The 26,225-nt window shown below is 50.4% G+C and overlaps 2 protein-coding genes and 1 long non-coding RNA gene across 8 annotated transcripts; 2 read left to right on the top strand and 1 right to left on the bottom strand.

Annotated features, from left to right (window-relative positions):
• The first annotated feature begins 55 nt into the window (after positions 1-55).
• Positions 56-9,257, top strand: LOC105469586 (lysine acetyltransferase 5). 5 transcript variants are annotated; one of them, XM_011720842.3, is made up of 14 exons: positions 56-276; positions 376-442; positions 773-841; positions 929-1,065; positions 1,328-1,510; positions 1,600-1,674; positions 1,781-1,855; positions 2,502-2,750; positions 2,828-2,917; positions 6,378-6,518; positions 6,600-6,693; positions 8,312-8,471; positions 8,601-8,682; positions 8,777-9,257. In XM_011720842.3, the coding sequence occupies exons 1-14, from the start codon at positions 265-267 to the stop codon at positions 8,909-8,911; spliced, it is 1,569 nt and encodes a 522-aa protein (XP_011719144.1). In that variant the 5' UTR covers positions 56-264; the 3' UTR covers positions 8,912-9,257. The 5 variants fall into 5 exon arrangements, with proteins under 5 accessions (XP_011719144.1, XP_011719145.1, XP_011719147.1 ...); XM_011720843.3 differs by having other exon boundaries at positions 58-276; positions 1,355-1,510; XM_011720845.3 differs by lacking the exon at positions 1,328-1,510 and having other exon boundaries at positions 62-276.
• A 138-nt stretch (positions 9,258-9,395) lies between these two features.
• Positions 9,396-10,552, bottom strand: LOC105469588 (ribonuclease H2 subunit C). Its single transcript, XM_011720846.3, has 4 exons — positions 10,325-10,552; positions 9,958-10,133; positions 9,761-9,880; positions 9,396-9,524 (listed from the first exon to the last, which is right to left on the bottom strand). The coding sequence occupies exons 1-4, from the start codon at positions 10,494-10,496 to the stop codon at positions 9,498-9,500; spliced, it is 495 nt and encodes a 164-aa protein (XP_011719148.1). The 5' UTR covers positions 10,497-10,552; the 3' UTR covers positions 9,396-9,497.
• A 3,553-nt stretch (positions 10,553-14,105) lies between these two features.
• LOC105469590 (uncharacterized) lies at positions 14,106-21,878 on the top strand. Of its 2 annotated transcripts, none has more exons than XR_011610482.1 (3): positions 14,106-15,666; positions 20,069-20,184; positions 20,310-21,878. It is a non-coding gene; the product is annotated as an uncharacterized lncRNA (long non-coding RNA). The 2 variants fall into 2 exon arrangements; XR_979991.2 differs by having other exon boundaries at positions 14,107-15,666; positions 20,073-20,184.
• Positions 21,879-26,225: the final 4,347 nt, after the last annotated feature.

Genomic DNA, 26,225 nt, shown 5'->3' with positions numbered 1-26,225 from the left:
ACCCGGTGGGCGTCACGTGACAGACTCAGTAGTTCTCCAATCGCTGTGCACGTTGTGGGGTTTCCACCTAGGGCTCGGCCTGAGGCTTGTAACACTTCGTTTTCCCAGGAGTCACAGGGGCAGTCTTGCCCCTTGCAACTGGGTCGCGGTGACTCTCAAAGATCCCCCTCTACAGGGGCTTCGTGAGGCCCGGGCCTACAGCGGGCTCAGTCCCGGAAGTGACGTCTCCCACAGGGGCCGGAAGTGGCAGTGGAGGGAGGGAAGATGGCGGAGGTGGTGAGTCCGGTGCCCGGGGCGGGGCGGAGGGAGCCAGGGGAGGTGGGTAGAGCCCGAGGCCCCCCAGTAGCCGACCCTGGCGCCGCGCTGTCTCCCCAGGGGGAGATAATCGAGGGCTGCCGCCTACCCGTGCTGCGGCGGAACCAGGACAACGAAGATGAGTGGCGTGAGTGACGTTGGGGGGCGGGGCTAAGGAACCTGAGGGCGAGGGGCGGGAGGGAGTCAACTGAACCCCCGGGATGGGGAGGGGCCTCTGGAATTATGGGGCGGGCGGGGCGCAGATACTCCCATGAAGGGGCGTGGCTCTTAGCTGCTCCGAGAGGTACAGGGCGGGGCCTGGAAAGGGGTGGCAGTAGTGACTGAAGGAGGCTTAGGAGAGACCTTCTAAGTGCTGGAGCTTAGGGATCCGGCCTTGGGGTGGAGTTCAGGTCGTGGAAGGGTGGAGTCTCAGCCTGGCCCGGCCCGTCTAAGGCCCCTGCCTATGCTATTCCCATAGCCCTGGCCGAGATCCTGAGCGTGAAGGACATCAGTGGCCGGAAGCTTTTCTACGTCCATTACATTGACTGTGAGTTCTGGGCCTGAGGTGGGGCATCAGGGTAGGGTTGGGGAACAGTCTTTGGCATTCTGTCCTGAGCCATCCCCACTGCTGCAGTCAACAAACGTCTGGATGAATGGGTGACGCACGAGCGGCTGGACCTAAAGAAGATCCAGTTCCCGAAGAAAGAGGCCAAGACCCCCACCAAGAACGGACTTCCTGGGTCCCGTCCCGGCTCTCCAGAGAGAGAGGTGGTGAGTAGGTCCCCCACTTCACCTCTTCTCTCCTGCCTCGTGTTTCTCTTATCTGTTGGCATTAGGGGCTCCTGGATGGGCAGTAGGCGGCTCCCTCTCACCCTGACTTCATCTTGCAAAGGATGGGGGCCGAATTGCACATGTAGCTCCCAGAGTCCAGTAGCTAGTCCTGTGTCCTTCAGAAGGCGAGGGTGGGGTTTGATAATTTTGAGCTGAGGGACCCCTGTTCCCCTTCCCCATTCCACTGCCATCCCCGCCCCAGAGGAAGACCCTGGACCTATCTCTACAGCCGGCCTCGGCCCAGGCAAGCGGGAAGACCTTGCCAATCCCGGTCCAGATCACACTCCGCTTCAACCTGCCCAAGGAGCGGGAGGCCATTCCCGGTGGCGAGCCTGACCAGCCGCTCTCCTCCAGCTCCTGCCTGCAGCCCAACCACCGCTCAACGGTACCCTCAGCAATTCCAGGGACCTTGCTTTCTTCTCAGGTCCCACCTTCTCTACCTTCTGACCCACCTTTGTTGGTTTCTCTCTGCAGAAACGGAAGGTGGAGGTGGTTTCACCAGCAACTCCAGTGCCCAGCGAGACAGCCCCGGCCTCGGTTTTTCCCCAGGTGAGTTTCCCAAACCATTTCTTGTTCCCTTTCTCTCTTCTACTCTCTGGTGGCCTTTTTCAGGCTCATCTCACAGCCATCCCTTCTTTTACTACTATATCTGCAGAATGGAGCAGCCCGTAGGGCAGTGGCCGCCCAGCCAGGACGGAAGCGAAAATCGAATTGTTTGGGCACTGATGAGGTGGGTCTGGGGAGCAACAGAAGGAGCTGGGTGAAAAGGAAGGGATGCAAGCAGAGTGGAGAGTTAGTGATGAGTTTAAAAATAAAGAAGGGGTGGTAGGCGGGGCTAGTGTTGGTGGGATTAGGAGCCAGGCAGAACATGGTTCAAATGAGTCATTGGGGCTGGGTGCCATGGCTCATACCTGTAATCCCAGCACTTTGGGAGGCCAACCAAGGCGGGCAGATCACCTGAGGTCAGGAGTTCGAGACCAGCCTGACGAACATGGTGAAACCTTGTCTCTAATAAAAATACAACAATTAGCCAGGCGTAGTGGCAGGCACCTATAATCCCAGCTACTCAGAAAGCTGAGGCAGGAGAATTGCTTGAACCCTGGAGGTAGAGGTTGCAGTGAGCCAAGATCATGTCACTGTACTCCAGCCTGGGCAACGGAGTGAGACTCCATCTCAAAAACAAGGGTCATTCAGTGATCTTTTCCACATCATCAATCCCTTAGGGTTTCAGGTTTTTTATCCAGAAATTGGGGATCATGGTATCTCCCCCATAGGGTTGCTGTTAGGCTTGCAGGAAACCTGTCAAAGGGCTGTGAGCTGTGGTGTCCTGCTGAGCTGTCTCTTCTAACCTGGTATTTTCCACTGGCCCTGGGCAGGACTCCCAGGACAGCTCAGATGGAATACCATCAGCACCACGCATGACTGGCAGCCTGGTGTCTGACCGAAGCCACGACGACATCGTCACCCGGATGAAGAACATCGAGTGCATTGAGCTGGGCCGGCACCGCCTCAAGCCATGGTACTTCTCCCCGTACCCACAGGAGCTCACCACATTGCCTGTTCTCTACCTGTGCGAGTTCTGCCTCAAGTACGGCCGTAGCCTCAAGTGTCTTCAGCGTCACTTGGTATGAGGGGTCCAGGGAAGCTGCCTTCCCAGCACTCTCCACGTTGCCCTTGTTCCTGACTGTCCTCTTTTCTCCAGACCAAGTGCGACCTACGACATCCTCCAGGCAATGAGATTTACCGCAAGGGCACCATCTCCTTCTTTGAGATTGATGGACGTAAGAACAAGGTTAGTGCCTGAGAGGCAGTGGGGTGCTGGGGTGAGTCAAATGACATCTTCTTGCTCAGGTAGACACTGACCAGTCAAGCCAGCAGATCAGTTCACCCCATTTTTATTGAGTTCCTGCTGTCTGGCAGGTGTTGGTAGCCAGGAATGAGACAGTCTCTGTTCTCTGACAGCTTAGTCCATGGGAGAGACAGACATACCAATGACGTCTTAGCTCCCAGTGTCTAAAGTGTCATGAAACAGAGGGTAGGTTAGCAGGACCCAAAGGAGGTGGTTGGCAAAGCTTCACAGAGGGTTACTTTGGAGCCTTGGTGGATGACAGTGGCTGAGGCAGTTTCTCGCAGTGGTGCTGAGGAGGAGGCATGGATGCACAGAGATGCCTTGTGAAAGGCACAGATCATTCTGGCTGGGAGGCAAAAAAGGGAGGAAGCGGGAAGGCTCTTAACAGGGGACAGAGCTCAGGTGATGAAGATGCTGTGTTAACCACCATTCTGTAATTATTAACGTGGACCTGGGCATCCAAGTGGCAGTACCCAGCAGCAGGTGGTTAAAAAGCAATTTCTGGGCTGGGCAATTTCATGTCTGTAATCCCAGCACTATGGGAGGCCAAGGTGGGTGGATCATGAGGTCGGGAGATCGAGACCATCCAAATACGGTGAAACCCCGTTTCTACTAAAAAATACAAAAAATAAGCCGGGCGTGGTGGCGGGCGCCTATAGTCCCAGCTACTCGGGAGTCTGAGGCAGGAGAATGGCGTGAACCCGGGAGGCGGAGCTTGCAGTGAGCCAAGATTGCGCCACTTCACTCCAGCCTGGGTGACAGTGAGACTTTGTCTAAAAAACAAATAAAACAAAAAGCAGTTTCTGGCTGGGCACAGTGGCTCATACCTGTAACCCCAGCACTTTGGGAGGCTGAGGTGGGCCAATCACTTGAGTCCAGAATTTCGAGACGCCTGGGCAACATGGAGAAACCCTGTCTCTACTAAAAATAAAAAATTTGGCCAGGCACGGTGGCTCACGCCTGCAATCCCAGCACTTTGGGAGGCCAAGGCAGGCAGATCATGAGGTCAGGAGATCGAGACCATCCTGGCTAACACGGTGAAACCCCATCTCTACTAAATATACAAAAGAATTAGCCGGGCGTGGTGGTGGGCGCCTGTAGTCCCAGCTACTCGGGAGTCTGAGGCAGGAGAATGGCGTGAACCCGGGAGGCGGAGCTTGCAGTGAGCCAAGATTGCGCCACTTCACTCCAGCCTGGGCGACAGTGAGACTTTGTCTAAAAAACAAATAAAACAAAAAGCAGTTTCTGGCTGGGCACAGTGGCTCATACCTGTAACCCCAGCACTTTAGGAGGCTGAGGTGGGCCAATCACTTGAGTCCAGAATTTCAAGACACCTGGGCAACATGGAGAAACCCTGTCTCTACTAAAAATAAAAAATTTGGCCAGGCACGGTGGCTCACGCCTGCAATCCCAGCACTTTGGGAGGCCAAGGCAGGCAGATCATGAGGTCACGAGATCGAGACCATCCTGGCTAACACGGTGAAACCCCATCTCTACTAAATATACAAAAGAATTAGCCGGGCGTGGTGGTGGGCGCCTGTAGTCCCAGCTACTCGGGAGGCTGAGGCAGGAGAATGGCATGAACCCGGAAGGCGGAGCTTGCAGTGAGCCGAGATAGCGCCACTGCACTCCAGCCTGGGAGACAGAGCAAGACACTGTCTCTAAATAAACAATTAATTGTCCGGGCGCGGTGGCTCAAGCCTGTAATCCCAGCACTTTGGGAGGCCGAGACAGGTGGATCACGAGGTCAGGAGATCGAGACCATCTTGGCTAACACGGTGAAACACCATCTCTACTAAAAAATACAAAAAACTAGCCGGGGGAGTTGGCGGGCGCCTGTAATCCCAGCTACTCGGGAGGCTGAGGCAGGAGAATGGCGTGAACCCGGGAGGCGGAGCTTGCAGTGAGCTGAGATCCGGCCACTGCACTCCAGCCTGGGCGACAGAGCGAGACTCCGTCTCAAAAGAAAAAAAAAAAAAACACAATTAATTAATTTAGCTGGGTGTGGTGGTGCACATCTGTAGTCCCAGGTACTCACTCAGGAGGCTGAGTTGGGAGAATCACCTGAGCCTGGGAAGTCAAGGCTGCAGTGAGCCATGACTGCATGATTGCACCACTGCACTCCAGCCTGGGCGACGGGAGTGAGACCCTGTCTCAAAAAAAAAAAAAAAAAAACCCCACAATGTCTGAAATGCAGGAGAAATCATGTGCAGAGGTAAGGTTAAGCAGCATGATTCATAATTTTGCTGGGGTAACCCCTAAGGCAGTTATTTTGTTAAATTACATAGTTCCTTAACTCTGTCGTAGAGTAGCAGATCAGTTCCCAGGAGGTGTGACTGTGGATGTAGAATGTTAGGTTTTTTTTGTGTTTTTTTTTTTGAGACGGAGTCTCACTCTGTTGCCCAGGCTGGAGTGCAGTGGCGTGATCTGGGCTCACTGCAAGCTCCGCCTCCTGGGTTCACGCCCTTCTCCTGCCTCAGCCTCCCGAGTAGCTGGGACTACAGGCGCCCGCCACCTCGCCTGGCTAATTTTTTGTATTTTTAGTAGAGACGGGGTTTCACCGTGTTAGCCAGGATGGTCTCAATTTCCTGACCTCGTGATCCGCCTGCCTCAGCCTCCCATAGTGCTCGGATTACAGGCGTGAGCCACCGCGCCCAGCAGAATGTTGTGTTTTTTTTTTTTTTTTTTTTTTTTTTGAGACGGAGTCTCGCTCTGTCTCCCAGGCTGGAGTGCAGTGGCCGGATCTCAGCTCACTGCAAGCTCCGCCTCCCAGGTTTATGCCATTCTCCTGCCTCAGCCTCCCGAGTAGCTGGGACTACAGGTGCCTGCCACCACGCCTGGACAATTTTTTGTATTTTTTAGTAGAGACAGGGTTTCACCGTGCTAGCCAGGATGGTCTCGATCTCCTGACCTCGTGATCCGCCCGTCTCGGCCTCCCAAAGTGCTGGGATTACAGGCTTGAGCCACCGCGCCCGGCCAGAATGTTAGGTTTTTTAACAGCTAGACTCCCAAGACTGTCAGAGAGCGCTTCTCTGAGGAGCGGTGGTCGGAGTCTGACTTTGGACACATTAGTTTGTTGATTGCTGTTAAAAACATTACAGGGAGGTGGAGTCTCCTGGCCAGGCTTAGATGGAGGTGTGCAGAGTAAGTCGGGAAACTTGCCCGACTGAGCAGGGAGGCATTCAGACACATCACACATCTGGCACACAGGCTTTTCAACACTGAGGAGCAGCCCTGCGTAAGCTGCAGGCTGGTGGAGTGGGTCAGGCCCAGCCAGGGAAGAATACTCATCACCTATCAGTCTGGGGCATAGCACAAACAGTGAAGCTCCTGGTTGACCCTGAACCACTGGCCAGGCTCAAGGCAGGATACCCAGAATGGTGACAAGCCTTTTCTCTTGCAGAGTTATTCCCAGAACCTGTGTCTTTTGGCCAAGTGTTTCCTTGACCATAAGACACTGTACTATGACACAGACCCTTTCCTCTTCTACGTCATGACGGAGTATGACTGTAAGGGCTTCCACATCGTGGGCTACTTCTCCAAGGTCAGTGCCTGTCCAGGCTGTCCCTGTGCCCTATTCTGAGCCAGGTCCCTTCCCTGACACTCACCTGCCCCCCTTTTCCAGGAGAAAGAATCGACAGAAGACTACAATGTGGCCTGCATCCTAACCCTGCCTCCCTACCAGCGCCGGGGCTACGGCAAGCTGCTGATCGAGTTCAGTGAGTATGTGTGCTGCAGCCAGGGGGTAGTGCACCCATCATCGGTGCCCCATAGGCAGATGTGCCAGGCCACCGTGATTCTCAACCGTGGCTGTGCAGCCCGGTCTCTAGGGGAGCCAGCCAGAAATAACAGTGGCACTCTCCCAGAGTTCTCTCCATTCAGGCTGACTGCCCTGCTTATCTGGGGTAGGTTCTCAGCCCCACAGTTTGCTCCTTGGCCAGGGTTCTAAGTGCCACTCAGCTTTCCCCAAATCTGACTTACATGCTCCTGCCTGGGGCCATGGGCAGGTTAGTGAGCCGCTGGTGCTCATGTATCTGGTAACCGGTGTCCCATGATACAAGTCCTTGGGCAAGGACCAGTGGTTAATGTCCCCAGTTGTCCCCTGAGCCGTGCAGGCAGGTGTCCAAAATGCTGTCAACAGATACACGTAAGCATGGAATTCTCCCTTGCTCCTCGTGTCCAGTGAGGTCAGTCTCTTAAAGCCAGAAGGGACTCTGACCTTCATCACACATGAGCTCTTCAGTGCCCTCCCCAACCCTGAGGCTCCTTCTCCTCCTCAGCCTCTTCCCCATCACCCCGCATTCTATCTCACCACTCACTTGGAATAACTAAGCTCTGACCTGAGAAAAGAAGAGGAAGTTCTAGCTGTTTGCCTGGTGAAGACACAGAGGCTTTACTTGATCAAGGTTATGGTCCATTCGAGAAATTTATTGGTTAAGTGATGCCCAGATGGGGTCACATCCTCAGAACTTCTCAGCCTGGTAGCACAAGTGGATGCTTGAAGAAACTCAGTCTTGGAGCTCAGACTGCAATGGAGATGGGATGTGGGTGGGACTACCAAGGGGCTAAGGTCCATTGTGAGGGTGAGGAAGGGCTTCTAGAAGTCACAAACATCTCAGGTCCCTGGTGGGGAGAATGAAGACACTGCCCAAGAGATGTGAAGCCACTCAGGGCTGTGCAGGGTCAGGATCTCACTGGGGACTGCCTCCCAGTGTGCAGCTATCAGCAGGAGTTGGAGGGAAACAGCCATGGTGGGGGTCAGTCACCTGGCTCTCAGGAATGGTCTCCCCAACTTGGGAAGCACTTTGGTGCACCTTTTCTCCTTGCATCCTCACAACCACCCAGTCAGGCCACTCAGGTCTTAACAGCAGCTGACACTCCCAAGATCCCAGCTAGGAGGACTGATTTGACTGAGAATTCAAGCATTCTCAGGCCTGGATTAGAGACAGGAATCTGTCCCCACTTCCTTCCTTACATGCCCAGACATGGAGCCTGGGATGGCAAAGGAAAATTGGAGGCACTTTCTTCCCCTGAGCCATTTTCCCTGCATCCCCTGCCCATAAGCCTTCACTGGCCTCTGATCACCCTCGTGGTTGACTGCAGCTGCTCCTCTCAGTGCTCTCATGCCCTCCACTGTGCTCAACTCCCAGGGGAAGAGTGAATACTCGTTAGTTCTTCCTGAGGGAACTGAGGCGCAGAGAGGCGGAGGCCACAGAACTGCCAAGTGGCAGGGCCACGATGGGAACTAGGCAGCCTGCCTTGGCAACCTGTGTTTTTAAATGTTGCTTATGTTCATCTATGACCTCTTACTCACCCTCTCCTGCTCCATTGCTTTAGGCTATGAACTCTCCAAAGTGGAAGGGAAAACAGGGACCCCTGAGAAGCCCCTCTCAGACCTTGGCCTCCTATCCTATCGAAGTTACTGGTCCCAGACCATCCTGGAGATCCTGATGGGGCTGAAGTCAGAGAGCGGGGAGAGGCCACAGATCACCATCAAGTGAGCCTGGCGCTGCCTACCTGGGGGTACATGGCATGGCCTGTCTGTTCCTGGGCTTTCTTACTCTCTCCTGGGGCTCCTGGGGACAGATGAAGGTCCTCAGGGGACCTGACCTTTGCTCTCCTACAGTGAGATCAGTGAAATCACCAGCATCAAGAAGGAGGATGTCATCTCCACTCTGCAGTACCTCAATCTCATCAACTACTACAAGGTAGGGAGGCAGGCAGGGTGGAGACAGGTGTGTGGGATGCAGAGTGCAGGCCCCTGTGCGCTGGCCACTTGCTGAACCCATCTCCTCTGCCCAGGGCCAGTACATCCTCACACTGTCAGAGGACATCGTGGATGGCCATGAGCGGGCTATGCTCAAGCGGCTCCTGCGGATCGACTCCAAGTGTCTGCACTTCACTCCCAAGGACTGGAGCAAGAGGGGGAAGTGGTGACCAGGCACTGCCCACTGCAGTGCTAAGACAGCAGGACTGGGGCTGATAGCCCACCCCGCCCTCACTGCAGCTCCCACAAAGCACTCTAAGGGAGATGGGGCTGAAAAGCTCGAAAAGGAGGGGACAGGCCTGGCAGGGCCCATTGGTGCCCGGCACCAAGGCGAGCTCAGGGCTCAGGCTAACTCCAAGGTCAGCTGGCCACAGGCCCAGGCCTGCTCTGAACCAGGGACCAGAGGGAGCCAGGCAGCTGTGTACAGTGAGATGGGGGTGGGGGAGCTCTGTACAGAGGGCTGGTGGTTGTAAAAATTTCTTTTGTAAAGTAGAAGTTGGGGGTGGGGTGGGTGCTGGCTGCAAACAATTCTGGCTTCTCTTATCCCCATTGCCCACGGCAATAAATTGTTTCTATATGCCAGAGCCATGCAAGGTTCTTGGGGGAGAGGGGTCCATGCTGGCTTAGGGGCTCTAAGGTGCCCGGACTCACAGGTGCTGTAAAGAGCTCCTTTATTGGGGTGATGGAATCAGTGGTTCCAAAGAGCTGGTTTACTGCTGTGAAGGGATCGCAGCTTTGAATTTCAAGCTCTGGTTCTCAGTCCTCGGGCACCTGTGCGTGAATCTGCAAGAGGAGTCGCCTCTGCTGTTGGACTTGTAAGGCAGGGCGGCAGGCTGGCCCCCAGACCCGGGGAAGGACCCAGCTGTTCAGAATAACCCCTTCTAGACATGGCTAGGAAGAGTGGTCGGGGAGCTACGCTTCCCACGCACTACCCAGTAGAATCCTCCAGGCTTCGTCTGCCCAATTGTGCTCCACAGCCCATCCACCCGGGGACAAGACGGAACTCCTCATCTACTCACCGCTGCCGCAAGACTGGGCCAAGTTAGGGCCCCACGCACTTTGGCATCCGGGCCAGGGATGGTCTCCAGACCCCACAAGGTGAAGTGGCTGAAGCTGGCAGTGGCTCCAATGAAGCGGTCCTGAGGAAGGGGCCTGGCTCAGCATCGGGACTACAGCTCCCGCCCGCACCCCCTTTCAACCCTATCCCTTTGCTCACAAAGTCCCGTTCCAGCGGCGACTCTTCTTGGTCGTCAGTCCCGGAATCCCGCAAGGGGTCTGGCTTCCCCATGGACACTTCCTTCTCTTCCGTCACCATCACGTATCCCACGAGGCCAGGCGGCACCGCCACCTCCTCGCCCCGTAGACAGCGGCCCCGAAATGACACTTCGAGTCCTGGAGCGGGAGGCGCAAAGAGCCTCAGGCAGGACCCACACTGGGCCCAGGACCTGAGCCCTGCGGAGCGAGCCCGGAGCTGCCCTCCCGCCACTTCCGGACGCACCACGATCCCCCGGAGCCCAGGAGATGAGGGGCGCGCGGACCGGCGCGGGGGCTGCCGGGACCTGTAGTCCGGCCGCGATGCTCACCCTCGGGGCCCTGGCGGATGGCAGGCGTGAAGAAGCGCCCCACCGGAGCGGGCCCGTCCACCGCGACCTCGCAGGGCAGCAGGTGTAGTGCGACGGGGGCGGCGTCGCGTAGCGTGGCGGAGCGCAAATGGACGCGGTGCCTCTCGATGGCCGCCTCGTCGCCGCACTCCATCCTCGCTTCTACGCGACGCAAGGGCTCGCGGGTTGACGCTGAAGCTGGCGCGGAAAGCGCGCAGGGCCTCTCAGGAAGCCCCCCGCAGAGCCTCACGGGAAGCCGCCGCGGAGCTTCACGGGAAGTGTAGTCCCCTTACCCCTAATGCTTTCCCTGGGTCAAAGTCCTAGGACTCCCCTCCCCTCCCTTCCCTTCCCCGCCCCGCCCAGTCTCTCCCCTCCCCACCCCACCCCTTCCCTCCCCTCCCCTCCCCTCCCCTCCCTTCCTCCCCTCTTTCCCTTCCCTTCCCTTCCTTCCTTTCCTTCCCTTCCTTCCCTCTTTCTTATTTTTTATTTTTTAGAGTCTCATTCTGTCGCCCAGGCTGAAGTGCAGTGGCGCGATCTCAGCTTCACTGCAACCTACGCCTCCCGGGTTCAAGCGATTCTCCTGCCTCAGCCTCCGGAGTAGCTGGAATTACAGGCGCGCACCACCGCGCCCACCTAATTTTTGTATTTTTAGTAGAGACGGAGTTTTGCCATGTTGGCCAGGCTGGTCTCGAACTACTGACCTCAGGTGATCCTCCAGCCTTGGCCTCCGGAAGTGCTTGGATTACAGGCGTGAGCCACCGCGCCCAGCCAGGTTTTTTTCTTGTATTGTTTTTAATGGGACATGATCGTTGTAAAAATCTAAAATGATTCTGAACTCTTTATATTGGTTGGTAGATGGGTTCTTCATTTTTAGTTTATTAGGGACATCAACCCTTTTCTCAAATGCATTGAAAATGTTTTATCTGTGGTCTGTCTTGCAAACCTGTGTAAAGGTGATTTTTGGTGGACAAATACTTATTTTTGTTGTTATTTGGTTTTATAGACAAGGTCTCATTCACCTAGGCTGGAGTGCAGTGGTTTGATTGGCTAACTGCAGCCACGACCTCCCAGGCTTAATCCATCCCCCAACCTCAGCCTCCCGTGTAGCTAGAACCACAGGCCTGCGCCACCACGCGGCTCATTTTTGTATTTTTGGTAGAGGCAGAGTTTTGCCATGTTGCCCAGGTCTTGAACTCCTGGACTCAAGCTATCTGCCCGCTTTGGCCTTCCAAATCACGCTGGAATTACAGGCGTGAGCCACTGTAGCCGGGATAAAGACTTATTTTTTGTAGTCAAATTTATCAACATTTTTCAGTCTTTTAGATTTCACAATTCTCTTTTTGGTTTCTCAACTCTTCTCTAATGTTTATTTGTTCAGACACCCAACTTAGATATTATTTTTTCAAGTTCTCACATAAACACAAAACTGGAAATTTAGATTTAAATTGCGTTTAATTTATACATCCCTGGACATCTGGGAGCTGGCCTTGGTATTCTGTTGAACATAAATTTCAGAGAACATCAGCATCAGACAAGGTCACTCTGTGACCATGAGGGAGCAAGACAGAAACAGAACCTCTCCATCATCACATCTGAACGCTGGCAAAGGTGAACACTGTCCAAACCACAAAAGGCATGAAACATCCCTCTTTCTCCCACAGGAGAGTGACTGTTGTTTCCTTACCAATTACAGCACTAGCCTCCAACTAATCTTCTCTCCTGGGCAAGATTCATTAAGATAGTCCGTCATAGACATACCCCCACCTCTGACAGCATCCAAGCCAGAGAGAAGCCTGGCTTCCCTAAACCCTGACTGAAATCACTGAACATGGGCACAAATCCTCCTTTAAGTCCTTTCTAGCACCTTCTTACTGAAATGCCCCAGAGTGCAGGAGTAATATGCCCAATTTGTTCAACTGCAGATGTATTCCTGGTGGTCTTTGGCTAGAGTGGCAGATTAATTTAGAAAAAGGCTTGCTTTAGTTTTCTATCACGAAATACCTAATTCCATTTATTCACATCTCCTTGGATATCCGTACAGTTGTGAGGTTTTGTTCATATATAATAGTTTAAGTTTATTTCTTCCTAGGTTATATTAATAATTGTTTGTATTAAAAACTGAGGGGCTGGGCATGACTGGCTCACACCTGTAATTCCAGTGCTTTAGGAGGCCAAGATGGGGGAGGATTGCTTGAGACCAGGAGTTCGAGACCAGCCTGGGAAACATAGCAAGACTCCGTTTCTACAAAGAAAAAAATGTTTTAAACATGAGTGGGGCACAGCAGCATGTGCCCGTAGTCCCAGCTACTCAAGAAGCTGAGGTGGGAAGATCACTTAAGCCTAGGAGTTTGAGGCTGTTATTCGAGTCACAGTTGCACCGCTGCACACCAGCCTGGGTTACAGAGGAAGACTCTGTCTCTAAAAACCAAAATTGGGGCCGGGCGCAGTGGCTCAAGCCTGTAATGCCAGCACTTTGGGAGGCCGAGACGGGTGGATCACGAGGTCAGGAGATCGAGACCATCCTGGCTAACATGGTGAAACCCCGTCTCTACTAAAAATACAAAAACTAGCCGGGGGAGGTGGCGGGCGCCTGTAATCCCAGCTATTCGGGAGGCTGCAGTGGGAGAATGGAGTGAACCCGGGAGGCGGAGCTTGCAGTGAGCTGAGATCGCGCCACTGTACTCCAGCCTGGGCGACAGAGCGAGACTCCATCTCAAAAAAAAAAAAAAAAAAAAAAACAAAATTGGGGCTTTTATTTTTTCATTTTATTTTCTGACTGATTTTTTTTTAATCTATAGCAGGGGGTGGCAAACTTTTTCTGTAAGGGGTCAAATAGTAAATATTTTAGGTTTTATGGACCTTATGGTCTCTGTCACAGCTACTCACCTTCACCATTATAGCATGGAAACAGCCATAGACAGTACATACATGAATGAGCATTGTTGTGTTCCAGTAAATCTTTGCAAAAACAGACAGTGGATTGGATTTGAACCACAGGCCATATTTTTCAGACCCCTTGTCTGTAGCAAACCTGTTGATTTTTATATGTTAATTTTCAAACTAGATATCTACTGAATTCTTTTGTTCCTAATGATTTTTATTTTCTTAAGAAAATAAAATATTAGCCAGAATTAGCCACCTCTCTTTCAAATAATGATAATTTCACCTCATCATTACATCTTCTTTTTTGTTTGTTTTCATTACACCTTGTAATTTGTTTTCTTTTCTTTCCTTTTCTTTTCTTTTTTTTTTTTTTTTTTTTGAGACGGAGTCTCGCTCTGTCGCCCAGGCTGGAGTGCAGTGGCCAGATCTCAGCTCACTACAAGCTCCGCCTCCCGGGTTCACGCCATTCTCCCACTGCAGCCTCCCGAGTAGCTGGGACTACAGGCGCCCGCCACCTCACCCGGCTAGTTTTTTGTATTTTTTAGTAGAGACGGGGTTTCACCGTGTTAGCCAGGATGGTCTCCCCACCAGCATGGTTCAAACTTCATTTACCATGGAATTTTAACGAATTCTGTAAGGTCCAAACCTTGCTGCTGGTTCTTTTTTTTTTTTTTTTTTTTTTTTTTTTTTTTTTTTTTTTGAGACGGAGTCTCGCTCTGTCGCCCAGGCTGGAGTGCAGGGGCTGGATCTTTGGCTCACTGCAAGCTCCGCCTCCCGGGTTTACGCCATTCTCCTGCCTCAGCCTCCCGTGTAGCTGGGACTACAGGCGCCGCTACCTCGCCCGGCTAGTTTTTTGTATTTTTTAGTAGAGACGGGGTTTCACTGTGTTAGCCAGGATGGTCTTGATCTCCTGACCTCGTGATCCGCCCGTCTCGGCCTCCCAAAGTGCTGGGATTACAGGCTTGAGCCACCGCGCCCGGCCTGCTGCTGGTTCTTTAGTCCAAAAAACATGACATAAATAACAGATGGGCATCATGATTAGAACATCACTGCTTTCGAAGACTAGTGGTGATTGGCTGGTCAGTGCTGGTCTGTCATTCAGCTCATGCAGACGCCAGACAAGTGTATAGTTGGGTTGCCTCCTTGTCTCTCAGTGATCAACAGATATAACATTTTATGAAATTCAATGATTGGGCCAGGCGCGGTGACTCACACCTGTAATCCCAGCGCTTTGGGAGGCCAAGGTGGATGGATCACTTGAGGTCAGGAGTTGAAGACCATCCTGGCCAACCTGGTGAAACTCCGTCTCTACTAAAAATACAAAAATTAGCCAGGCGCCCGTGGTGGTGGGCGCCTATAATCCCAGCTACTCGGAGGCTGAGGCAGGAGAATCACTTAAACCTGGGAGGCAGAGGTTGCCGTGAGCCAAGATTGTGCCACTGCACTCCAGCCTGGGTGACAGAGCGAGACTCCTTCTCAAAATAATAATAATAATAATAATAATAATAATAATAGTAATAATTTTAAAAATCGGATGAATAACTGGAAGGGGGAATGGCTAACAAATATAAAAGTACAGCAAAAAAAAATGAGGATAAGACTGGAAGTGAAATTGTATATGAAGCTGTGGCACGAACTATATTGAAAGTCTGATGAATATCATGATATAGTTTGGATGCTTATCTCCTCCAATTCTCATGTTGAAGTGTGACCCCCCAATGTTGGAGGTGGGGCTTAGTGGGAGGGGTTGGGCCATGGGAGTGGATCCCTCAGGAATGGCTTGGTGCCCTCTGCAAGGTAATGAGTGGTAGTAAGTTCACATGAGAACTGATTATTTAAAAGTGTGGCAGCTCCCCATCCCTCTCTCTTGCTCCCTCTCCTGCCATGTGATACACTGCTCCCCCTTTGCCCTCTGCCATGGTTGTAAGCTTCCCGAGGCCTCACCAGAAGCAGGTGCTGGAGCCATGCTTCTCGTACAGACTGTAGAACTGTGACCCAAATAAACCTCTTTTCTTTATAAATCACCTAGTCTCCAGTGTTCCTTCAGAGCAACACGAAATAAACTAATACATATAATAAACGAGGTAAAGTTGCTTCAACATATTTTTTAAATTTTTTAATTTTTTTTTTTCTTTGTTGCCCAGGCTAGTCTTGAACTCTTGAGCTCAAGAGATCCTCCCACCTCAGCCTCCCAAAGTGCTGGGATTACAGGCATGAACCAACACGTCCAGGCTGCTTCAACATCTTTTAGTTTAAATTGCACTGGAAACAGAAGTCGTTTGTGGTTGAAATGGAATGTTTACTTCTATGTTGAACTGAAGACTGTAATTTGTTAACAATCCCCATCGGTTTGGCCAGCATTCAGGCTGAAGCATTGAAGTTAATTGCCACATTGACAGAAAACAGTAATTTCAAGGAGACTGTAGAAACTTTTACCAACGGTAAAGTGTGGTTTGTTTCATCATTTCAGAAGTTGGCATGAATTGATTAATGTGAAACTGTCAAGCACAGATGAGGATATTGCTGTGAATTCTGCAAGGATTCAGATGTCAAGGATTTTTTTTTTTTTTTTTTGGTCAGGGTCTCGTTCTGTTGCTCAAACTGTACTGAAGTGGCACGATCATGGCTCACTGCAGCCTCAAACTCCTGAGCTCAAGCAATCCTCCAGCCTCAGCCTCCCAAGTAGCTTAGATGATAGGCATGTGCCACCACACCCAGCTAGGTTTCTGCATTTTTTTAGAGGCCAGGGGCGGTGGCTCATGCCTGTAATCCCAGCACTTTGGGAGGCCGTGGCTGGCGGATCACCCAAGGTTAGGAGTTCGAGACCAGCCTGGCCAACATGGTGAAACCCCATCTCTACTAAAAATACAAAAATTAGGCCAGGCATGGTGGCTCACACCTGTAATCCCAACACTTTGGGAGGCCAAGAAGGGCGGATCACCAGGTCAGGAGTTCAAGACCAGCCTGGCCAACATAGTGAAACCCCATCTCTACTAAGAATACCAAAAAAAATTTTTTTTCTATAGATGGGGTCTCACTGTATTGCCCAGGCTGGTCTTGAACGCCTGAGCTCAGGCAATCCTCCGGCCTTAATCTCCCAAAGTGTTAAGACTATAGGCATGAGCCACCACATCCAGCTGATTTTGTTTTTTTTAACTAACCACTATACTAACGAGGATCAAGGATAATTATTAAGGCAGGCAGTGGTCACAAAAAGGATAACGATGTCCTAGAAGAAATGCCGCTGGCAAAAAGTTTAAAAGAACTTGGAGATATTTCACAACATTGGAAGTACAAAGGATAAGATGTTGAAAGTTGATCCAAACTTAGAAAGGAGTATGACAATTTGCCAAGGCATGCAAAATGTGTTCTTTTGTTGTTGTTGTTGTTTCTTTTGAGATAGAGTCTCGCTCTTGTCACCCAGGCTGGAGTGCAATAGCGCAATCTCGGGTCACTGAAACCTCCACCTTCCAGGTTCAAGTGATTCTCCTGCCTCAGCCTCCTGAGTAGCTGGGATTATAGGCGCCCACCACAATACCCAGCTAATTTTTTTTATCTTTAGTAGAGACAGGGTTTCACCATGTCGGGCAGGCTGGTCTTAAACTCCTGACGTAAAGTGATCTGCCCGCCTTGCCCTCCCAAAGTGCTGGGATTACAGGTATGAGTCACCGTGCCCGGCCTTCTTTTTTCTTTTTTTTTTTTGAGACAAGGCCTCACTCTGTCACCCAGGCTGGAGTGCAATGGTGTGATCATGGCTCACTGCAGCCTTGAACTCCTGGGCTCAAGCTGCCATCCTCCTGCCTCAGGAGGCAGCTAGGACTGCACACATGCGCCACCACACTTGGCTGCTGTGTTTTCGTGTTTTTTTTTTAATTTTTGTAGAGACAGGGTCTCACTATGTTACCCAGTCTGTTCTGAAACAGCTGGCCTCAAGCGATCTTCCTGCCTTGGCCTCCCCAAGTGCTGGAATTACAGATGTGAGCCACCACGCTCAGTCTATATATAGTATTTATAATTGTTCTCTTTGGTGTGGATAAAACACATCTCTATCAGACTGGCTTATGGGTGCAGAATTCCATTGGTACTTATTGAAAAACAGAAAATTGTTTCCTATAACCATGATACTTGAAGGATAGTTTGTCTGAATATAAAATCCTGGCTCACACTTGTAAAGGTATAATGTCTAAAACCTGCTGCTCCGTTGCTATCTCGCTTTGTATGCTGGTTTAAAAAGTCTGCTGTCGGCCAGGCGCGGTAGCTCACGCCTGTAATCCCAGCACTTTGGGAGGCCAAGGCAGGTGAATCATGAGGTCAGGAGATCGAGGCCATCCTGGCTAACATGGTGAAACCCCATCTCTACTAAAAAAATACAAAAAAATTAGCCAGGCGTGGTGGCGGGCACCTGTATTCCCAGCTACTCAGGAGGCTGAGGCAGGAGAATGGCATGAACCAGGGAGGCGGAGCTTGCAGTGAGCCGAGATCACGCCACTGCACTCCAGCCTGGGCGACAAACTGGAGTCCTTGAGGGTTTTTCTTTTTTTTTTTTTTTGAGACGGAGTCTTGCTCTGTCGCCCAGGCTGGAGTGCAGTGGCCGAATCTCAGCTCACTGCAAGCTCCGCCTCCCAGGTTTACGCCATTCTCCTGCCTCAGCCTCCCGAGTAGCTGGGACTACAGGCGCCCCACCTCGCCCGGCTAGTTTTTTGTATTTTTTAGTAGAGACGGGGTTTCACCGTGTTAGCCAGGATGGTCTCGATCTCCTGACCTCGTGATCCGCCTGTCTCGGCCTCCCAAAGTGCTGGGATTACAGGCTTGAGCCACCGCGCCCGGCCGGGTTTTTCTTTTTTAAAGAGTCTTTGAGGCCAGGCATGGTGGCTCACACCTGTAATCCCAGCACTTTGGGAGGCCAAGGTGGGCGGATTACCTGATGTCAGGAGTTCCAGACCAGCCTGGCCAACATGGCGAAACCTCGTCTCTACCAAAAATACAAAAATTAGCCGGGCGTGGTGGCAGGTGACTGTAATCCCAGTTACTCAGAAGGCTGAGGCAGGACAATCACTTGGATCCAGGAGGCGGAGGTTGCAGTGAGCCGAGATCATGCCACTGCATTCCAGAGTGGGTAACAGAGTGGGACTCCGTTTAAAAAAAAATAAAAAATAAAAGTCTTTAAAATTAGAGTTTTACTAGGATATGTTTCAAAGTTGATCACACTGAGTGAATCTTCCCACATTCCCAGTGGGCTCTTCCAATGTGCAGATTTTTTGCTCCTGGACAGTTTTCTTACAGTGTTAAATATTAGTGCTAGTTTAGTTGTTTATTTTTTCTTCAGGGACTCCAATAACACACATGTGATTCCTTCTTTGAGTATACTCTGTTTCCATTACTTTCTTTGGACCCAGCCTACTTCTTTATCTCATTTTCATTCTCTTGCTTGGTTTCCTATGTTCCTTTAATGCCCCTTATTAAATTTTTATTTGAATTTATTCTCCCTTGGGCATCTTGTAATTTAATCTTTACTTCTAGATAATTTTGTCTGTTTATTCCATTTCTTTCCAGAGTTCAAATCTATTTTCATTTCTTCCTCTATTTTGTCTGTTTCTGTTCTTTGTTTTTAAATTTCCCACCCAAAGTGGTTTTGCATGTCTTCAAATGCTTGTTTTGCATGTATTTGGTTCTGTTTAGTGTTGTATTGCAGCTTTCTTCTTCTTCATGGCTGTTGTTTCAGAGGTTTGTGTGAATTTTCCTTGGTTCATATGTGATGAAGTTCATTTTCTGATATTTTGCAATAACTGTATGAACCTGTCTTTTCATTATTCATTTTTGTGGTATTGGATGTTTTACAAGATCCCTAGATAATGCGCCCTCTTCTGGCAACATTATGAAGTCCAGATGCTTTAGTGAATTTGTTTTGCAGGGGTGGGGGTTGTGGGTCTTCTTCTTTTTTTTTTTTTTTTTTTTTGTCTTGGAGGGCAATTAAACTTCTCCATTTGCTTCCCTAGTCACACTCAAATGCCAAAGGACACTTTTCCCTTCTTTTGTGGGTAGTTGCTCCCCAAGGATCTATGTGTTTCCAAGACTGTGGCTTCACATTTCACCTGTAACTTTTTTTTTGAGACAAAGTTTTTTCTCTGTCACCCAGGCTGGAGTGCAGTGACACGATCTCAGCTCACTGCAACCTCCACCTCCTGGGTTCAAGCGATTCTCCTTCCTCAGCCTCCCGAGTAGCTGGCACGTGCCACCACACCTGGCTAATTTTGTATTTTTAGTAGAGATGGGATTTCACCATGTTGGCCAGGCTGGTCTCGAACTCCTGACCTCAGGCAATCCACCCGCCTCGGCCTCCCAAAGTGCTGGGATTACAGGCATGAGCCACCGTGCCTGGCCTCATGTGTACTTTTAAATCCTCCACATATTGTCCCAGCTCTGACACTACTGCAGACACTTTTGAACATTTTCAGGCTCAAGGTGTACTTAAGTGTTTTTGGTGAGGTCTTAGATCAAGCTTAAGCCTTTTACAACTCCCTCCTCTCCTTTGTCCCAGTTTTCCTCAGCCAGTCTTGTGGCAGGTGGGGCTGGAATGGGCATGTGGGAAGGAAAGTCTGAGCTGTCACTTGTTTTTCCTTTTTCTCTCTTTTTTCTTCTCCTTCTCCTTCCTCCTCCTCCTCCTTCTTCTTCCTCTCTCTCTTTCTCTTTCTTTCTTTCGTTTATTTCTTGTCTCACTCACCCAGGTTGGAGTGCAGCCTGGACCTCCAGGGCTCAAATAATCCTCCTATCTCAGCCTCCCAAGTAGCTAGAACTACAGGTGCACACCACCATGCCCAGCTAATTTTTGTATTTTTTGTAAAGACAGGTTTTTGCCATGTTGCCCTGGCTAGTTTCGAACTCCTGGGCTCAAGGAATCTGTCCACCTCAGCCTCCCGAAGTGCTGGGATTACAAACGTTGAGTCACTACGCCCGGCCGGGTAATTTCTATGTTATTTGTTTTTCTTGTTCTTTTTAAGTTTGAGCATTCTTGTCTCCAAGTTATCCTGAGGGCTTGCTGTTGCATAATTTTATCTTTTCTCCTCATTCCATATTGTTTCTCTAGGCGACACTGGGGACCTACGCTGCTACCATTGTCCTCCTACCTGAAAGCCTCTGACAAAATATTGTCTTCCCATTCCATCGAAGGTTTAGAGGCCTCAGTGTCCAAGGGAGAATGCTGCCAGGAATTGACACTGCATGGTTTTTTTGAACTGGAAGCCTGCCCCCGTCGCTTTGCCTGGGGGCCAAGAGCTCTAAGAGGAAGACTGACCCTGACTGTCCACCAAGGAGCTGCTGCTGCCACACAACAGAGACAAGGAGTCCGTCGTACCCAGGGGATCCCCGAGACATCTCTGAGGATTGCTGGGTTCAGTGACAGTGTTAATGAAAGCCTCAAGTGACCCAATACAAGCAGAATAACCAAGGACTCAAGACCCTTCAGGAATGAAGTTTGGGTCACCTCATTAAGTAAAGGAACTAAAGGAACATGAATGGGTATGGAAGAAAGAAGCTGTAAATATCAATCCAGGGTCAACAGATAAAATACAGGATGCTCAGTGTCAAAAAGGAAAACTTTAGCCCAGGTAAGTTTCACAGTGTTTAACTGAGCAAAGAACAATTCAAGAATTGGGCAGCCTCTCATGCCAGAGTGGGCTCAGAGATGCCAGTGTAGCCACGTGGTGGAAGATTTACGGACAGAAAGGAAAATGAAGTACAGAAAACATAAGTGAGATACAGGAAACAGCCAGACTGGTTACAGATTGGTGTTTCCCTTATCTGAACACAGTTTGAACAGCTGGCCACCTTTGATTAGCCAAAACTCAGTGACTGCCACAAGTGTTGGCTACAGTCTGCTTACAAGTCCATTTAGGTTATAGTTCACAATGTACAGAGAAACCTTTAAGCCAGACTTAAAATATATAAGAAGGCAGCTTTAGGCTAAACATGATTTAACACTGGTGATAGCCCGGGCACAGTGGCTCACACCTGTAACCCCAGCACCTTGGGAGGCTGAGGCAGGTGGATCACTTGAGGCCAGGAGTTGGAGACCAGTCTGGCCATTATGGCAAAACCTTGTCTTTACTAAAAATACAAAAATTAGCCAGGTGTGGTGGCACGCACCTATAATCTCAGCTACTCAGGACGCTGAGGCACGAGAATGGGTTAAACCCGGGAGGCGGACGTTGCAGTGAGCCAAGATCACGCCACTGCACTCCAGGCTGGGCAACAGAGCAAGACTGTCTCAAAAACAAAAACAAAAACAAAACAAAAACCCACCAATTATATCTGAACCTTGGAGAAACACCTATTGGTTTTTTAGTATAAGTATGTCCTATTAACAACTAAAAAAATTCATTGTTTCTCCAAAATTCAAATTTAAATGCAAATCCTATATAATATTTTTATTTGCTAAACCTAGCAACCCTAATTAGGGCCTTGTAACCCATTGCACAAACGATTCATACTTTCTTCCTTCCATGTAAAATAGAGATTAAGCAATATCTTTCCCCTTGTTTCATATAAAGTGTATTATTGATAATTGTTAACTAAAAAAAGAAACTCAATATACACAGTTTATAAATTTTGAAAGGAGGAGACTATTTCTTATAAAGGGTTAGGCTGGGCTTGGTGGCTCACACCTATAATCCCGGCACTTTGGGAGGCCAAGGCAGGAGGATCACTTGAACCCAGGAGGCCTTAACCAGCCTGGACAACATAGTGAGACCCCATCTCTACACAAAATTTTAAAAATTAGCCGGGGCCGGGCGCGGTGGCTCAAGCCTGTAATCCTAGCACTTTGGGAGGCCGAGACGGGTGGATCACGAGGTCAGGAGATCGAGACCATCCTGGCTAACACGGTGAAACCCCATCTCTACTAAAAAATACAAAAAACTAGCCGGGCGAGGTGGCGGGCGCCTGTAGTCCCAGCTACTCAGGAGGCTGAGGCAGGAGAATGGCGTAAACCCGGGAGGTGGAGCTTGCAGTGAGCTGAGATCCGGCCACTGCACCCCAGCCTGGGCGACAGAGCAAGACTCCGTCTCAAAAAAAAAAAAAAAAAAAAAAAAAAAAAAAAAAAAATATTAGCCGGGTGTGGTGGCATGCACCTGTAGTCTTAGGTACCTGGAGGCTGAGGCAGGAGGATCACTTTGGCCCAGGAGTTTGAGGGTGCAGTGAGCTATGATCACATCGCTGCACTCCAGCCTCAGAAAGGGAGTGAGACCCGCTGGGAAGCATGCCTCCAGTCAAGACCAGAGACAGGGCCGGGCGCGGTGGCTCAAGCCTGTAATCCCAGCACTTTGGGAGGCCGAGGCGGGCGGATCACAAGGTCAGGAGATCGAGACCACAGTGAAACCCCGTCTCTACTAAAAATACAAAAAATTAGCCGGGCGCGGTGGCGGGCGCCTGTAGTCCCAGCTACTCAGGAGGCTGAGGCAGGAGAATGGTGGGAACCCGGGAGGCGGAGCTTGCAGTGAGCCGAGATCGCGCCACTGCACTCCAGCCTGGGCAACAGCGTGAGACTCCGTCTCAAAAAAAAAAAAAAAAAAAAAAAAAAAAAAAGACCAGAGACAGGAACTTCAAAGGAGGAGGGGTTAGGGTAGGAGCTTCATGCTCAATGGATTGACTAAACATACCTATTCAATAGGTTACATGAGGAGCTATGAATATTCATGAAGGTGGTTCTGACACACGCATATTGAACAAACATGCATGTAACATACAACCCATGGTCACTCTGGGGTGAAGACTTAACATTTACATGTATTATAATTAGGCCCTATATGGCAAAATGTCTTTTCAGGACATGAAGACATGCAAGTGCAGGAGCTCTGTAAGCCAGCCAGAAGCAGTCCATGGTAGGTGGTCATCTTGTCGGGAAGAAATTACTGAAATCAGTCTTGTCCAACCAAAGCTGTAGTTATGGCTGGTGAAACAGTGGCTAGAGGTCAGTCAGTCAGCATCTGGTGGAGCTGAAAATTTTTTTTTTTTTTTTTTTTTTTTTTTTGAGACAGAGTCTTGCTCTGTCGCCCAGGCTGGGGTGCAGTGGCCGGATCTCAGCTCACTGCAAGCTCCGCCTCCCGGGTTTAGACCATTCTCCTGCCTCAGCCTCCCGAGTAGCTGGGACTACAGGTGCCCGCCACCTTGCCCGGCTAGTTTTTTGTATTTTTTAGTAGAGACGGGATTTCACCGTGTTAGCCAGGATGGTCTCGATCTCCTGACCTCGTGATCCGCCCGTCTCGGCCTCCCAAAGTGCTGGGATTACAGGCTTGAGCCACCGCGCCTGGCCGAAAATGTTTTTAATATTGCTTATCTCAAAGCCAGTGCTTGGGCCGAGTGCGGTGGCTCACGACTGTTATCCCAACACTTTGGAAGGCCGAGGCGGGTAGATCACCTGAGGTCATGAGTTCAAGACCAGCCTGAAGGCCGGGCGCGGTGGCTCAAGCCTGTAATCCCAGCACTTTGGGAGGCCGAGGTGGGCGGATCACAAGGTCAGGAGATCGAGACCACAGTGAAACCCCGTCTCTACTAAAAATACAAAAAATTAGCCGGGCGCGGTGGCGGGCGCCTGTAGTCCCAGCTACTCAGGAGGCTGAGGCAGGAGAATGGCGTGAACCCAGGAGGCGGAGCTTGCAGTGAGCCGAGATCGCGCCACTGCACTCCAGCCTGGGCAACAGCGTGAGACACCGTCTCAAAAAAAAAAAAAAAAAAAAAAAAAAAAAGACCAGCCTGGCCAATGTGGTGAAACCCCATCTCTACTAAAAATACAAAAATTGGCCGGGCGTGGTGGCGGACACCTGTAATCCCAGTTACTCAGGAGGCTGAGGCGGGAGAATCACTTGAACCCAGAAGGCAGAGGTTGCAGTGAGCCAAGATCACGCCACTGCACTCCTGCCTGGGTGACAAAGTAAGACTCCGTCTCAAACAAACAAAAAAAAACCAAAACACACAAACAAAAAAAAAAGTGTTTGTTTTTAAGCTTTTTAGCTGCTACAGAAAAAAAAAAAAACAAAAAACCCTTGTGCAGTTAGAACATAGTTTATTCATAAGTGGGGGGCAGGGGAGGCAGAGTGTGAAGGGGGGCCCTACATGACTTAACCCTTGCTTGGCATGGCCTTAGGTCCTGTTTACAATTTGGTATCTTATGCCACAGAGTCTGTTCTGTCCATCTCATGATCCCTATTTTGTTCATTCATGCTGGGCAGTTGTGTCTAAACCATAAAGGGATGGGGTATAACAGGTTGCATCTGACCTCCCAGCCTGTCAGGGCCAGGAATTAGGTTTTTTCTGAGGTCCCCTTGGCCACGAGGTGGCGTCTGTTCAGTCGGTGGGGTTTTAGGATTTTTAGTTTACATAACTAATTTGATAATCCAGGGCATTTGTTACAGCGTATCAAGGTGAGATTATGACTCAGCTATTTAGCACCTCCATGGCAACATGTACTTCCCCAACTGTCATGGCAGAGGAAGAGAGGGCTGGAAAAATGAGCACTGGCAATGACATACTGTGCCCCAAAACTGACCCCCTTCACATTTTTCTTTTTTTTCTTTTTGAGAGGAGTCTCGCTCTGTCATTCAGGCTGGAATGCAGTGGCCCGATCTCAGTTCACTGCAACCTCCACCTCCCAGGTTCAAGCGATTCTCCTGCCTCAGCCTCCTGAGTAGCTGGGATTATGGGCACGCCACCACGCCCAGCTAATTTTTGTATTTTTAGTAGAGACGGGTTTCACTATGTTGGCCAGGCTGGTCTCGAACTCCTCACCTCAGGTGATCAACCCGCCTTGGCCTCCCAAAGTGCTGGGATTACAGGCATGAGCCACCCCGCCCAGCCCTTGACCCCCTTCACATTTCATTAGCCAGAGCTGGACTTGTGGCCAGACCTGCCTTGAAGGAGGCAAGGAAAGGTATGTGAACATGAGCAACATCCACACAGGTGGACAAAGTGACCCATGTGACTTTGGTTCCCTCTCTTTAGGAAGAATTTTTGGATGTACTTGGGACAGTTACAGGCATGCTGCTATTGCCATGATCTTCAGGAAGCTGAAGTGATGAGCAGCAGTGTGTGATTCTGAGAACACAGAGGGCTGGGGTCTAGAAGCTATCTCAGGTGGGCTCACTCAGTGCCATCCTCCCTCTTGGTGCCTCCCTAGGAATGCTGAGAAGATGCAAAACCAAAAGCTTTTACTCCAACATTGCTTAGCCAAGCTAAACACATGCATTCCCTATGATTTAACAATTCTGCTCCTAGTATGTATCACAGAGAAATTGTCCCATGGGTCCATAAGGGCATATAAGAACGGCCATTGCAGCACAGTTCTGGTTGGGGTCGGGGGAGCTGAAGGTCATGTGGTGTCCACCACTGGAGGAATGGATGGATAAAATGGGATGGATGCACAGGTGGGCAGATGGGTGAAAGGATGGTCAGTCCTCACGTGGACTAGTTACCTTACTCTTAGGCTAACAACTAGCATCTCCAGGCAAAAAGAAAACGTTTCTGGATTCCCTTGCCACTGGAGTTCTGTGGAAGAGAGAAATGGAGTCCACTAATGAGATGCCCTTTGAAGGATGTGGATGGAGGAAACAGGGCCAAGCAAGTTTGCCCTGCGGGCCCAGCCTTGGGGATATTCAGTCCTTCTGCAGCAGCATCAAGCTTCTGGCTTTGTGGGTGTCAGGAGGCAGGAGTGGCAGTTGCACCCCAAGTCCCAGGGCCCAAGCACAGCTTCTGGGGTGCTTAGAGGGGGTGGATGGCAGGCAGGACAGTATGTTCTGATCTCAGCTCCAGTGGGAGCCTCCTGGAGGCGACTTCTCCAGCCTTCCCATGTACTTTGTTAAGTACCCTGATTCCCTTAAATTCCCTTCTGCCAAAAACAGCTGGAGAAGTTTCTGTTTCCTGAAACTGACCCCTTCCTGATTGGGAAATGACTTGCCAAGGTGACAAAGCAAGTTACTGTCACATCTCAAATTTGAGACAGGCCTCCTGACTA

This window comes from Macaca nemestrina, chromosome 12 (genome assembly GCF_043159975.1).
Source record: "Macaca nemestrina isolate mMacNem1 chromosome 12, mMacNem.hap1, whole genome shotgun sequence".
Lineage (NCBI taxonomy): Eukaryota > Metazoa > Chordata > Mammalia > Primates > Cercopithecidae > Macaca > Macaca nemestrina.
The sequence above is the reverse complement of the archived record's forward strand: the minus strand, read 5'-3'. Positions and strand labels throughout refer to the sequence as shown.

Coding starts and splice junctions, on each gene's coding strand:
- LOC105469586 (XM_011720841.3), top strand. CDS start 265: ATGGCGGAGGTGGTGAGTCCGGTGCCCGGGGCGGGGCGGAGGGAGCCA. Junction 1,675..1,780: donor CGGCCTCGGTTTTTCCCCAG/GTGAGTTTCCCA, acceptor CTATATCTGCAG/AATGGAGCAGCCCGTAGGGC. Junction 6,519..6,599: donor TCGTGGGCTACTTCTCCAAG/GTCAGTGCCTGT, acceptor CCCCTTTTCCAG/GAGAAAGAATCGACAGAAGA.
- LOC105469588 (XM_011720846.3), bottom strand. CDS start 10,496: ATGGAGTGCGGCGACGAGGCGGCCATCGAGAGGCACCGCGTCCATTTG. Junction 10,134..10,324: donor CATCCGCCAGGGCCCCGAGG/GTGAGCATCGCG, acceptor CTCCCGCTCCAG/GACTCGAAGTGTCATTTCGG. Junction 9,525..9,760: donor GGCCCAGTCTTGCGGCAGCG/GTGAGTAGATGA, acceptor CTCCTCTTGCAG/ATTCACGCACAGGTGCCCGA.